Source organism: Mesocricetus auratus, unplaced genomic scaffold (genome assembly GCF_017639785.1).
Source record: "Mesocricetus auratus isolate SY011 unplaced genomic scaffold, BCM_Maur_2.0 Super-Scaffold_100042, whole genome shotgun sequence".
NCBI lineage: Eukaryota > Metazoa > Chordata > Mammalia > Rodentia > Cricetidae > Mesocricetus > Mesocricetus auratus.
This window is the reverse complement of record NW_024429219.1, coordinates 3883990-3898183: the sequence shown is the minus strand read 5'-3', so window position 1 is coordinate 3898183 and position 14194 is coordinate 3883990. Positions and strand designations below refer to the sequence as shown.

The window sequence follows — 14194 nt, the reverse complement described above, 5'->3', positions numbered from 1 at the left end:
ATGTGTCCCAGGCTAGCTTCAAATTTGTCACTCAGCTACGGATGACCTTCAACTTCTGAGTCCTCGGCCTCCGAAGTGCTGCAATTACAAGCATGAACCACCAGGGTTTATAGGGTATAAGGAGGAACACAGGGCTTCATGCATGCCTGGCAAGCACTCTCCCGACCGGGCCTCGTTCTCAGCCTATAAATCATTTAACTCCTATGAGATGAACTGTGTCTAGCCCTGTGGGGAATATAGAGCCAGACACCTGGAAACTGACAGAGTGATAGGTGGGCCCCGGAGACTTTAAGCTGGCTTCGATAATTCATAATTCTGCTTTCTAGAATTTTTATAATGTCACCATGTTAAGTAAAAATAATAAAAATTAAACAAGGTTTGAGTAAAAGACAAACTCAGCCAAAGCTCCTTGTGGCTTGGGGATATACCGGACGGGCGTGAGGTCCCCAGCCTGCAGATAGCTGTGAGAGGCCAACGTCCCCTCCTTCCTCAAGATCAACAGTGACCCTTGCCCTCGACTTGCAAGTGGTGTCTCCGCAGGGACGGGGGCTGCAGTGGCTAGCTACCACTGGGGGGCGTTGCAAACTGCGGTACTTACTTTCCACCCCAGAAGATCTTGGTGGTGATGACGAGGCTGGACCGTCTGCAGAGTAGAAGAGAGGGGTTACTGGACCTGGCAGGCCCTTGAGGTCTTCCCTCAGCCTTCACCTAGCGGTCCTACAGCTGTCCTGCCAACCCCCCCCCCCCAGCTCGGTGTGAAATGGGCGTTTCTGAATCGTGACGTTCTTGCCAGGTGCTGAGCTCAGGTTCTGGGTCTCCCCACGAACAGATGCAACCAAGCAACTCAGCGTGGCAGCCCGGCTGGGTACTGGGGTCCCACAGCGGAGATGCAGAGCGAGAGCGAGGGTTCTAGGAGTCCGTGACAGTGGCTTCCCCATCCCTACGTGTGCTCCTCAGCCCCATGAGGGCCCGCTGAGGCAGGAGAGCCTCAAGCTGGGCTCTCGATGCTCGCTCTGCTAGCATTGGTATGGGCAGTGCCAGCTTATGCCAAAGGAATGGTGGTCCAGTGTGAGCCTCTCCATGCACACGGCCAGGGGCTTTAACCTTGGATTACTGAATTGGGAGAATCTGTCTGGGACTGATCAGAGCCAAGGGGAAAACAAACGGGCTTGTGTGAGAGGAGAGAGGGAGTGAGGGTATCAGGGACCCTGTGGCGTGAGGTCTGGTCACTGAGATTCTAAGCCACCATCAGGAGGGTCAGGGATGAGGGACGGTCCAGCTTTACCTGAGGCCTGGAGTATAGAGCAGGACTCGGCCTAGACTGATAAAGGCAGGATGTACTAAACCCCCGAAACTGTGAGCAAACCTCCCATTAAACGCTTCCCCTTACAGGCTGTCCCCTCACAGCAACAGCACAGTGACCGGACCAGGCTCCCACTCTGCTGCCTTTGAGCTCCGTCACCGCCCAAGCCCGAGGGACACGATGTGTCTGGGTGCTGGGCTGAAGTCACTCTGCCCCCAGCTCCAGCAGGGCCTGACCAGGCTAGACTGGTGATTTACAGACCTAGACAGCTTGCTTCCCTGCTCACTGGCCTCTTTTACAGATGCAGTGAGCTCCTGAAGGCTGAACTACCTCTGAGGTCCTTGGGTGGGGCAGAGGATGGAGTTCAGCTGAGAGGTAAAAGGTTTTCACATGTGGACCTCTGTGCGGTGCCCGTCACACCCAGGTCACCTGGGGTGGGGGGGGACACTCATCTGCAGTTCATTTTGGCTCAAGACTCTGTTCAGTAACCCCATCCCGCGGAATCTCTGTGAGATGTGTGTGGAGGGGAGGGGGGCCTAGGGCAAACAGTGTCACTTCTGCCTCAAAGAACCGAATTGTGCATCCGTTTGGGGGACATGGCGGACTCTGGCACCCTGGCCTTAGCGGCTGGCAGGGCGCCCCCTGTGGTGTGGGGGCTCACTCCCTCTGGAGTGGGCAGAAGCTGCTTCTGTTCCGAGAGGTCCCCCCTTTTCAGCAGGAAATACCGGGCGACTGGAGGTTTCAGCAAGATTGCGCAGGGAGGCCACAGGCAGGGCTTTCCGTGTGCACAGCAGGGTTGCGCCTGACTGAGAACGCCCTCGAGTGCAGGCTGCTGCTTCCTGACAGGCGTGTACCGCTCTGCCTCTTTTTATGCACTGCTGGGAACTGAACCCAGGCCTGGCAAGCACTTAAGCAACATTCCCAGCCCTCACAATTCTCTTGCTATTGCCTAGCCTACTGGCCCTTGCAGGGTACTGGATTACCTTTTCTCTGGGGGGGAGGGAGGGGGAAAAAGAGGGGGGAGAGAGAGAAGGGGGGCTGGTGAGCTGGGCCAGTGGATAAGATGTGTGCTGTCAAGCTAGAAACCCCGAGCTCCATTCCCTGAATTCACATGGTAGAGGCAGAGAAACAACTTCCACGGGCTTTCATCTGACCCCAGATAAACGTGATGATATAAAAAAACGATAAAGAAAAGATCGCACAAGCAGCTGTTGGGCCACTCCTTTGGTGACTGGCAAAGACCAATCCCCAAATGCTCATGGCCCCCACTGCGGTGCCACCCAAGTCCGGGCTTGCCCCAGGCAGATGGCCTGCCTACCCTAGCCAGGAGAGAGACCCAGGATGCTTTTGCCTTTTCCTTAGTTGCGTGCTGTCCCCCTCCCCCGCCCCCAGCCTTCCTTGTGAGCCCTGGAGACAGACCACAGAGAGCCGGGTAATTACCTCCATCCCTTCTTCTTAATGATGTTTCCTAATACCACTTCAGCCCTGCAAAGGGAAGAGAAGGAGAGAGGCAGACATGGGGATTTCGTCTATGCGTAACGGAAAAAAAGAAAATCAAACCCAGCCCCACCATGACAATGAGCCGCCAGGTCCCCTCTGTGAAAATACCACTGGGGTTGGAATGCCAGGCGCCTACGCGGCCTTGGCTCAGCAGCCCATTCCAGGACGGGTTAAGGACTGCAAACGTCCAGGACTGGCAGCAGGGGTGGGGGGTGGCGGTGCCAGTCCTCTGATGAAAAGGCCTGGTCCCTGCAGCTGCACCTCTGGACTTGTTGGGGAAGGACAGGTCCCCACAACTGGCTTCCTCACCCAGCTAACAGATACCCTGGGGGGAAAACACTCAGGCTGGGTACATGAGTAAGATGTACAGCAAACTTATCTTTAAAAGGCAAGCACACAGTGGCCTAGGTGCTCTCTGCACACATCATCTCTGTATGCAGAGACAATGCACCTCCTGGGGCCGACGTGGGGCTTCCAACCAAGCCTGTGCGTGCCTGTCTGCTTTGTGTGTGTGTGTGTGTGCATGTGTGTGCATGTGTGTGCGCGCGTGCATGCGCACATATGTGTGTGTGTGAGCGTGTTTGCGTGCGGCTCGTTTCTCTCTTTAAACAACAGAGAGCCACCCAGCCCACTGCCTGTTCTTGGCACGCATTAGGGTCCCGCTTCAAGCCGGGGCCAGCTGGGGTCACAAGCTGGCTGTTCAGCTTCCCTTTGGCACAGTGGTGCGGATTAACTTTTAAGAACTTTCTGCTTGTAGCAAAATGTTTCTGAGCAAAAACAACAGACGGAAAATGATCCAAACCCAGCGCCACATTCCAATTATAAAAGCGCCTGAGTCATCCACTCAGAAATAATGGGCTCTAATTTGCAAGCTGTTTAGCATATATTCTGAATGCCCCTCATTTATGGTCAGGACGCACTGAAAATTCAATCAGCTCTGGCCTCCTTTCATTCCTTGGTTCCCCCAATTTGTCAGACAAAAAGAGCAGGAGAGGAGGGAGGTGACGGCGTGGCTGCCTGAGTCGCTAACCCAAGTCTTGCTTGCAGTCTTGGCACAGAAATATTGCAGGTCGCCGAGGAGCACACAGATTACCGTCAGCAAGATATGTGTGCGCTCACCCCCGGTCAGTGACGGGGTGGCTCTGGCTGACTGCTTGCTGGAGCTATGGCTTAGCCTCTTGGTCAGAGGAGCTTGGCCTGCCCCCAAGATACAGTGCTCAGCTTCCCAGTCACACAGGCGGCGTTAAGGTATCTCTGCCTTGTGAGTAGGCTGGCCTAGCTACAGGCTGGACTGTGGAGCCACAGCAGCTGGTTGAAGAGCGGAGGGCATGGGGCTCCGGAAGCAATGCCATTCGGAGCAGAGAGCTTCTGCTGAAGGCCATGGCTTCTAGCAGGAGGCTTCCCGAGAGGCCCCCAGGATGCCCAGTGTCTGGAGTGGCTGTCCTGGCATGCCAGCTCTGAGTGTCCAGTTCACTAGAAGCGAAGGCAGTGACAGGGCAGAGTTTGGTAACTGCTCAGTGGAGGGGCCACCTGGAGACGAAGGAGGTGGCATCAATCTATGATTGCTCTCCTGGGCAGCAAGGCTCGGGCAGGAGCTGGGCCGGGGAAGAGGAGACTGCGGGATGCCTCTGGGCTGGGCATCTGCATCAGGCTCTCCGACCTCTGGCTGTTCTGCCTAGCTTGGCTGTCTGGGAAGTATCTTGCTGTGATTGGAAGCTGCTGTCTGTTTGGAGAAGGCGGGGTTGTGGGTTGGGGTGGTGTAGGAAAGATAGAAGCCCTGCTGATGGAGGCTGAAGGGGGTGGGGGAACAGCTGTCGGCTCCCCAGGCCCTTGGTAGGGACTGGATAGTTGTCCAGCTGGGTTCCCTGATGCTTGGCGCGATGGGTCCCACTCGAGGCAGCAGGTAACATCCCAAGGCCCAGGAAGCAGATGCTGGCCCCGTGGCCATGGCGCACAGCAGATCAGGGCTGCAGCCAGCCCAGCTGATGGGAACTTGGCTGGCTCCAAGCAGGAGCGGGCTGAAGGGAGGACAGAAAGAGAGCCAGGGAATGATTTCACCCAGGAAAACCTACTTTTGGGAAATGTGATGCAGGAGCCTGGATGATCTGATCCCAGCCCGTCTTTAAGCCTGAAGCCAACGGCTTTGGCTGAAGAGCGCCGAGCTTTACATAATCGAGTTGGAAAGTTCATCATCCGTCAAGATGGAAAGCGCTCCCTTCGCGCTGAGGTCTGCCGGCGCCTGCGCACTCCGGCTCAGAAAGGCTGTGTGTCCTACATAGCGTCTATGGCACCATTAAGACCTGAATAGGCCAGGCTCACGGGGTTGGCTGAACCTCACCAGTGTGTCCACATAGCCAGGGACAACATCAGGTCTCGGTTCTAGTCCAGCACCGTGTCTTGGTTGGTGGCTGGGCACACCGGGGGGTTTAGAAAGCAGCCGGGGTGCCTGAGTGTTCTGAGTCTGGCCGCATCTAAATATCTCCCAAGATCATTCAGGGTTTTAAAAAGAGGACAGAGTGGTAGACACCATTGTGGGTGCCTGGGAAGGAGAGATGGTAGCTGGAGATGTGACTCCCTGAAGGTGTCCCGTGCCACCTTCTCTCGTGAGGAAGGTACATACTTGCCAGCAGCGTAGACCTCTGCTGTATCGAACAGGTTGATGCCATTGTCATAGGCCAGGGTCATGAGGTGCTCTGCCATCTGAAACGATAAAACCAGAGCTGTCGCAGCCAGCACTGTTTTTTTCCAGCTCCAGGGAGGCTCTGAACCAGTGGTTCTCAACCTTCCTAATTGCTGCTGCCCTTTAACACAGTTCCCCAACGCTGTGGTGACCCCGACCGACTGTTAACATCTTCATTGCTACTTCAGAACTGTAATTTTGCTACTGTTACGGATCGCAATGTAAAATCTGTGCTTCCCTGTGGTCTTAGGCAAACCCTGTGAAAGGGTGGGTCAATCCCAAAGGCTGGCCGGATGGCCAAGTTCCTACCCAAGTGTCTTGTCAGAGAAACACCAGCAAGGTCCACGAGACTCTCAGCCCCACTGTGGAGCGGCTGTGGGAGCCTCCTCCCCAGAGCCGCCCACCCAAGGAACCTCTCTGCTCATGCTGGGCTTGTTCTGCGATGCCAATGCACGGGCAAGTGTGGCCTGCTCACCGGTGCCGTATTGCTCTCACCATGACCCTCCCCAGGTGTGTCCCACCAGCCAGCCTGAGTCACGCTTGGAGGGGGGTCACTGCATGGTGCATCCCCGCTGGATAGGGTGCCCCGTGACGGCTCTAGAGGGCCTGGACCTCTGAGAAGAGAGGGCTCATGGCTTGCATTTTTATCTTTTGGGGACTTTTTTTTATTAGATAGGCATGTACTTCTTTCTGTACTGCTCCATCTGCCCGACCCCAAAGGAGGCTGCAGCTCCTCTGCCTGCTGTCTTTAGCAGTTTAGAGTGGTTCACGGAGAGCTTCATTCCTTCCCTCTCTCTTTAGACAGACACTTACTGGAGCTGGGATGTGGCTCAGTGGGCAGAGCATCGGGCCCAGCACGCTGGAAGCCCTGGGTTTAGTTACCAGCGACACACAAAAGCAGGAGTACTCTCACCCACCTGTAACCCCAGCACTCAGCGGGTGGAGGCAGGAGAATCAGTTCAAGGTCATTCTTGGTTACATATCAAGATCAAGGATAGCTGGGAATACACGAGACCGTCTTAAAAAATGTGTGTACTAAAATCTATATGGAAAAACTTCTCATATTAACCCTAAAACATTTTTTCTTTTTGGAGGGGGACAGAGACGGCTCAGGGGTTAACAGCGTTCGCTCTTACAGAGGGACCAGGTTTGGCTCCCAGCACCCACATGCTGGCTCATAAACATCTGTGGTTCTAGTTCTAGGGTATGTGACACCCTTTTCTGGCCTCCGCAGGCACTATACGCATGTGGTGCATGTACATATACGCAGGCAAAACACTCAGCACACATAAATATAACTAAAAAAAAAAGATAACTCTTAGCCAGGTGGTGGTGGCGGCGGCGCACGCCTTTAAGCCCAGCACTCGGGAGGCAGAGGCAGGCGGATCTCTGTGAGTTCGAGACCAGCCTGGTCTATAGAGAGAGTTCTGGGACAGCCTCCAAAGCCACACAGAGAAACCCTGTCTCGAAAAACCAAAAAAGAAGGAAAAAAGAAAGATAACTCTTTTGAGACAGGGTCTCACTATGTAGTCCAAACGCTCCTCCAACCCACGTTCTCCTTGCTTAGCCTCCTGAGTGCTGAGACACTGGCAGCTGTCACCGGGTCCACAGTCCTGGCGCACGCTCACCACTGTGCGGCCGTCACCACCGTCTTCCCTGGGGCTCTCTTGTGCACAGCGGCTCCCCTGGTGGGCAGCCGCTGTGATGTCACAGCACAGGAGCCGTCAAACCTCCCCCCTCCCCACCCCCGCGCCGGGCCAGGTATCTAACGACTCAAGCATCTTGGGCTAGACGACCCGTCAAGTACTCAGCTTTTGTCCTTGCGGCAGAAGCAGCCACAGGCGTGCCAACCAGTGAGTGTGGCTATGCGTCAATGAGACTTCACTCACAAAGACGGACTGCGGGCTCAACAGCGACAGGAGGTGGACTAGAGGTGAGCAGGGACCGGGAGAGTTACTGCTTGACGGTGTGGCACTCCCGTTTGCAAACGGAAGCTGTGTTTGCATGGCAATGTGGAGACACCCCATGGACTACGCCCTGGTGATGATTAAAGTGGTCGTTTTTCTGTCTGCGTGTGCGTGTGTGCACTTATGCGTAGGGCTAGAGGTCAACCTTGGGTATCATCCCTTAGGGTGCTGGCCAACTGTCCACCTTGACCCACTGGAACCTCTCATCTGTCCTGCAGATTCCACCAGGCTGGCCAGCCAGCGGTCCTTCCGTGCCTACGGCCTCGGTGCTGGGATTTCAAGTACACACCGCCATGCCCCACTTTTTATGACTTCTGGGGATTCAACTTGCGGGTAAGCATTTTGTTCGCTGAGTTACCTCTCCAGCCCTAACACGGTGAAGTTTATGCTTCACACCTTTAACCAAAAGTCAACCAAAAGTCCTCAAAGTGGGGTGGAAATCAGCCCATAGCCAGCCTTGGCTTTCTGACCGGCTCTTACCAAACAGTCAGAGAGTAAACATCTCTGCCCTCTTCTCCTGGCACAGCTAGGGGCCCCTGACATTCGGCATATTGATTTCTTTCTTTACGTGAACCGCGGGATCTAATACAAAAATGTTTCTTCTTCCTTCACTATGTCATTTCTGTCTGCCGCACCCTCCCAGGACCCCGGCTCTGTCATCTATCCCTCCTCTCCTCCGCTGGCCTGATGTCATTGAGGTGTGACCCCCCCCAGCGTCGTTATCCTCGTCACCCTCTCCGTGACTGAGACACAGTGAGGGGCAGAGCCGTCTAAGATTCATCCATCAATACTCTACAGTGGCACAGATCTGCTGGGGACAGAGTCACTGGTCCACAAGGACGTCACGCCCTGCAGCTAGTGTCAGAACAGTTCGCTCTCTTTATGCCCTCCACGGCTCCTCCATCTCCTGTGTCACCCTGTAAGGGGGGTGGGGTGAGGCTGAGTCGGACCTGACTTATTGGAGACAAACCATACAGGTCCCCCCGGCTCCGATTTCTACTCTGAGTTCTGGGGACCAGAGCTCCCCCTTGGAAGCTTATCTCCAGCAGCCTCCGAGCACAGGGCAAATGGTAATGACCCGGCTACTGCTATAAAAATCAAGAACGAAACCACACACTGCATTTAAATCTCTGTGGGAGCCAAGTTTCCCCTAAAAACGGAGCGATCGCCGCTAACAAGGTCTCAAATGGACCCGCTCATTAATTTTTTAAACACAATCCTTTCTACGGCAGATTGGGCAAACACAATGGCTGAGATGCCACAGATGCAGAGAGCTCTCCTCTCTGACCTCCCGCCGTCCGCATGTGCGTCCCCCTCCCTTCTGACAGGCCCTGAGATCAGCTGGTTCTTAGTGTCACCTTGTGCCCCAGCAGCAGGTAAGCCCCAGGAGACTCAGTTCCCGGTAGTTAGAGGTAGTTAGTAGGTCAGAGCACAGTGGCCCGACAGACAGCCTGTTCAGGCTGACATCCATATGGATGGTCCTCTAGTGTGGCATACCCAGCTCAGATCCCCTATCCAGCTTTGTCACTTGGAAAACATGGACCTTCGACGCTCAGGTTAGCTGAGGCTTCTTGTGTCACGTACCTGACAATCCTGGATTCCTGGGAGCTGAGAGACTTTGCTGAGAAATGGCAGGTCTCAGCTGACTGGTGCCACCAGGTGCAACAACATCTTTCTGGGCCAGCACCCCTCGGCCTGCCTGGCCACCAAACAAAGGCAAAGAGGCTTCCACGGTGGCGTCCATGAGCATACACAGTCCCTGGCTCACACAGGGGGACTTAGCCACACACCTTGGGGCTGAGGGCTCCATCTTACCTCATCCGTGATCTGTCCCCCGAAGGTCACCCATGTTCCTGGAGAGGAGACATACATATAGGCTCAGGTTAGATCATCTGACAGTGGACCAGAACTGCCTTGTAGGCACTCAGACCTCGACGTGTAGGGCACAGAGTCAGGGACAGCTGCGTGCTACCCACTGCTCTGTGTTGAGCGTGCCCTGTATATGCGGACACCTGGACTCCAGGCTGAGTCTGGCGGACGGGGAGCTGGGTAAGCCGAGGACGGCTGTGGCCTCTGAAATGCCCACCTGGAGACAGGTGTGGAGGCTCACACCTGTAACCTAAGCACCTGGAAGGCTGAGACAGGAGGACTGCCCCGAGTGTGAGGCCAGCGTGGGCTACGGTGTGACACCCTCTGAGGCCAGGGCTGCTGTGGTACCGTCCCAGAGAGTGAATGAGGGTGCTTCCCTGATGTCAGGCTCTGCTTGGAGAAGGTCTGTTAGGTATGGCTGTTGGGGCTGGAGGGGTAAAAACTGTGTTTGCCTTGAAGGCGCAAGACAGTAGGTTCTGAGGACTGAGCTCACGTCTGGAGAAAGGAACAGGGCAAGCCCAGATGGTCTCTCCTGGGGATGGTGTCTCTCCGAAGTGAGGCTTAGAAGCCAGGGAGAAGGCTTCCTGGTTCAGCGAGAGTCACGGGCTGCTCTGATTTCTGGGTAGGGGTGAAGAGCTGTGTGGCAATGGGACTCCCAGGGTTCCCCTGGCCTCTCCCCAGCTAAAGCTGTATGTAGTTTTGTCCCTTCCTTCTTCCTAGCCCCCGGTTGCCGTGGCAACCTAATCTCCCAGAATATAGGCTCTCGGTGTAGCTCTCCATGGGGGTGGAGCCAGCGTGCTTGAAGCCCCCACATCCTTGTTCATGAGGGGTTCCCGTACTTACCAAGTCCCAGGCAGGAGACCCGAAGGCCAGATTTGCCCAGGTTCCTGAAAAAAAAAAAAAAAAAAAAAAAGACCGAGTCAGACCTTGGCCCAGGCAGGGTGCAGCCAGCCAGGTAATCATCAGGTAATCACCAGTGCCGCTGGCCCGTTGCCTGCTTCCACCCAGTGAAAACGTTTTCTGAAGGGCGCAGAGAACCATCTGGGGAGGCCTCTGTTAGCCTGATGTGCGGTGACGTGCCAGCTGTTCCCCGGGTCCACTCTGGGCTCACACAGGCCTGCGGAGGGTTGCAGCCTGCCTCAAGGTCAGGTGCCGGTAATGATTAGGGCTGCTGTTTTCACGGACAGGCTGCGAGGCAACTCTGACTCAGGTCTGTGTGTGGCCGTAGGGTTAAGTTCTCTCTAGAGGGCACATTTGTGATCTCTGTTACGGGTTGTTTGTCCCTCTCTTTGAGAGCAGAGACATTCGGTGAGCCCTGCTTCTTCTGGGCCACAGAGCTGGCCCTTCGGCCGCCGATGTCTCAGAGGCTGGCGGTTTGGGTGGCACTGCGGTTCCCCAGCAGGGTGGCTCTCCCTCTGTCACAGCCAGGCCTGGCAGCCCATGAAATAACCTCCCATGGCCCACCGAGGCTCCTACCTGGCAAGGACGCACATTAGCGTACGGACGGGCCGTGTCACGATTCCCCAAACGCAGAGGACATACTGAGGTCACCCTAGGAAGTGGGGAATGTGGTTCCCTGGGCAGCCAGCCCAAGCTATCCACTCTCCTCGGGCGCTCACTCCTGGGGCCTGTGTGTGTGTGTGTGTGTGTGTGACAGGGATGTGACGAGTGTCCGGGTGTCACAGCTCTGCCTGGGCCCTGACCCTTCTAGGGCTGCGCCCTGCTTCCTTCGTGGGGTCCTGCACTATGCTCCCCAAGGGACGGTCACTCCCAGAGCCCGCTGTGCACGTCCAGCAAGGATGCTGGCCGTTGTGACGGTGGACCACACAGTTCACAGGCCTGGTGCCTGGTCACGGGGCCTTGACTTATTATGTATTTTGCTTCCCAAAGAGGCAGCTGCTCAAGGCAGATTGCTTGACATACGAGAGGCCTTTTATGTATATAAAACCATCAGTGGACACATCAAACAGGCTCCGATGAACTACGCACGGTGGCATACACCCGTGGTCCCAGCACTTTCTTTCTTTCTTCTTTTTGTTTTTGAGACAGGGGTTTCTCTAATACGTATTTCTGGCTGTCCCGGAAATCACTAAGTAGACCAGGTTGGCCTCCAACTCACAGAGCTCCACATGCCTCTAGCTCCCAAGTGCTGGGATTTAAAGACATGTGCCACTATGCCCGGCCCGGCCCGGCTCTGATATTTGGAAATCTGAAGCATGGGGACTGCTGAGAGTTTGAGGCCATCCTGGGCCACATAGTAAGATCCTGTCTCAAAAACCCCAAACAAAACAGAACAGACAAAAGACCCCGAAATAACAAACCCTCCCCCCCAAACTGAAGAGACGTTACTATTTCTGCATTAAAAAGAGAAATGACGTTCCTGGGCTCCTCCTTATAAATCAGTGAATTCATCCAACGGTATAGACCCAGGCGTCTGGAGCTAGCCTGAAAGGCATGGTTACATCATGTATACGTCTGCAGGGCCAGATCTGGGCAGAGCATAACTGTAATGGGATGTGACCAAAGTGTCCAGAAGGGGCACAGTGGGCACGGAGACTGAAGGTTTGACAGCTGCCATAGTTAGGTTTCTACTGCTGCGATAAAAGCAACTTGGTGAGGATTTTTTTTTTTTTTTTTGGTTTCTTTATCACCGCTCACAGTCCACTGAGAGGAGCCAAGGCAGGAACCTGGAGGTGTGGGAATTCAAGTCGAAGCCATGGCGGGGCGCTGCTTACTGGCTCGCTCAGCCTGCTTTCCTATAGAACCCAGGACCAGCTGTCCAGGAGTGGCGCTGTCCACGGTGAGCCTGGTCCTCCCCCCATTAGTCTCTAATCAAGAAAGCGCCCTACAGAATGCCCACAGGCCAGACTGAGGGGAGCGTTTTTTCTCAACTGAGGCTCCTTCTTCCCAGATGACCCTGTCCTGTGTCAGCCAGCGCAGCAGCTGTTGGGTCACAGAACACTTGGAGGAGTGGACAGAGGCGACTGATCTCTTCCCTGGGAGTACAGTCGCACATACTCTAAGGGTCCTGTTTGTACCACTGCCGGGGGGGGGGTGTGGAGCTTGCAGAACCCTGGACCCTCCTGGGCACCTGGCCTGGATAAAATCAGGCATCTCTGGAGAACATCTTCACGCGGGACCACAGGCGGCAACCTCCTGACCAGTCTAGGTTAAGAGGCAAGTTTTTGCCCTGTCACCCCCTGAAAACCTTTACCAGCCCAGTAGTGCTGGGTCTGCGATTTGAGCTCAGGTCTCTTACATGCTGGAACACACTGCATGCTCTGGGAGAAAGACCAGCCGTAGGATCAGGCAGGTGAAGACTCAAAGCAAGAGGCTGGGCAACACCTGTGCCCGTGGCTGAAGAGCGGGGCGCCCTCTGCCTGCCAGTTTGGGGCAGTGCATCGGGAAGCCGTGCACTCTTTTTAAGTCTGGCAAAGAAACGGATGGACTTCCCAAAAGGGCCCCACTCTTCTCCTGTGCCTGGGTGGGTGGGGGGACAGGGAGTGTGGCTCCGGGTGGTGTCCTCATTTGCTGTCCCTAGGGGTTCTTTAACGAAAGTGGGACACTGCTCCATGCTGTGATTACCCTGCTCAACTTGTCTCTCGGTAAATGACGGTATTGGTCCTGTCACCTGCTGCCAGGCCTCGGGAGGGGGCGGTCACCTCCAGGCTGAAAGCTGCATGTTCAGGGCTGCAGAGAGAGGGCAGGGAGCACCCCGGAGCCAGGCCTGCATGGTGGCTGTTACCACGCTCCCGGCCCAAACGGCAGAATGGAAGAATGATCTTCATATTCCCTTTCTTTAATTAAAACTTGATGTGATTATCAGATAATTGGTCAAAGTCCCTAAGTCTTTCTCACTGGCTTTTGGTCTCTCTCCCGAGGTTCCGGAAGAAGGCTACTGAGGCCTCTCAGGCACCACCTGGGCCGGAGGCAACACAGACTCCTGGCTAGCAGTCTCCTGCCCCAGTGGCCGTGCCTCAGGCTTCAGGAAGGGTCTGAGAGGCAAGGCCCTAGGAAGCAGTCTTTGAAAAGAGTTCTGGGATTTTCATTTCGGCCACCTGGGAGGAGGGCAAAGCCTGGCTCGGGTATGGGCCAGCCGCTCTACCTTCTCTGTGGCTAAGGGGTGGGAGGGACAGGGGTTCTGGCGGCATCTTTCTCCTGACAGCTTGGCCCCCTGCGCTGCGTGTGGGATACCAGCTACGCACAGGTCATCCCTGCTCCCAGACTCTAGATGTCCAAGGACAGGCCTGAGCCTTCCTGTCTTGGTCTTCTGCCTAGAACGGAGCCCCAAGGGAGTGCTACCCGAGGGACGACGGTGCTGGTGCCACCTGGAGATGAGCAGGAACACCTGCAAGATCAGACCCTCGGGGCAGAGTGTTCTTCCCACCTCCCCAGGCAAGGCAAGAGCAGTGTCCTCGGCTCTGGGCACCTCTGTCTCCCTTTACTCCCACGGGCTGTGGCGCTTCCATGGACAAGTATGCCCGGAGTGTGTGTGGGGAAGGGGAGGTGGACGTGCCAGGGTCTGGACCCGTCCTTGGTCCCCACAGCCCCAACTGACACGTTGGATGCGACCTTGGGGCAGTCGCTGTGTGGCCACTGGTGAGGCCTGGCAGCAGAGCGGCTCCTTGAAGGGACCCGCTGGTCACACAGTAGGACGCCCGTTGTCCTTCACCCTCTAGGAAACTGCACATCATTTACAGGCGTCTGGTCCCCCCCTCCCTCCAGACGACATCAAGAACAGACAACCAGGCCCTGCGTTGGAGACAGCTCTCCTCTGCCGTCACACAGGTGGGGGCACCGCGTGTCTATGAAGATCCGGGGCCAGGGTTTGAACCCAGGTCCCCAGACTGAAAGCCTTTCGCTGCCGGGTCTCAC

At 55.7% G+C, this 14194-nt stretch overlaps 1 protein-coding gene across 5 annotated transcripts in view; it reads right to left on the bottom strand.

Annotated features, from left to right (window-relative positions):
* Kcnab2 (potassium voltage-gated channel subfamily A regulatory beta subunit 2) overlaps positions 1 to 14194 on the bottom strand; it is an 81780-nt gene that overhangs the window by 13091 nt on the left and 54495 nt on the right. For all 5 annotated transcript variants that reach the window (XM_040734920.1, XM_040734922.1, XM_040734923.1 and 2 more), the window contains 5 exons: positions 10163 to 10206; positions 9266 to 9303; positions 5424 to 5503; positions 2744 to 2788; positions 599 to 643 (listed from right to left, as the gene is read on the bottom strand). In XM_040734920.1, coding sequence (XP_040590854.1) covers positions 599 to 643; positions 2744 to 2788; positions 5424 to 5503; positions 9266 to 9303; positions 10163 to 10206 — 252 coding nt within the window. The remainder of the gene's footprint in view (positions 1 to 598; positions 644 to 2743; positions 2789 to 5423; positions 5504 to 9265; positions 9304 to 10162; positions 10207 to 14194) is intronic.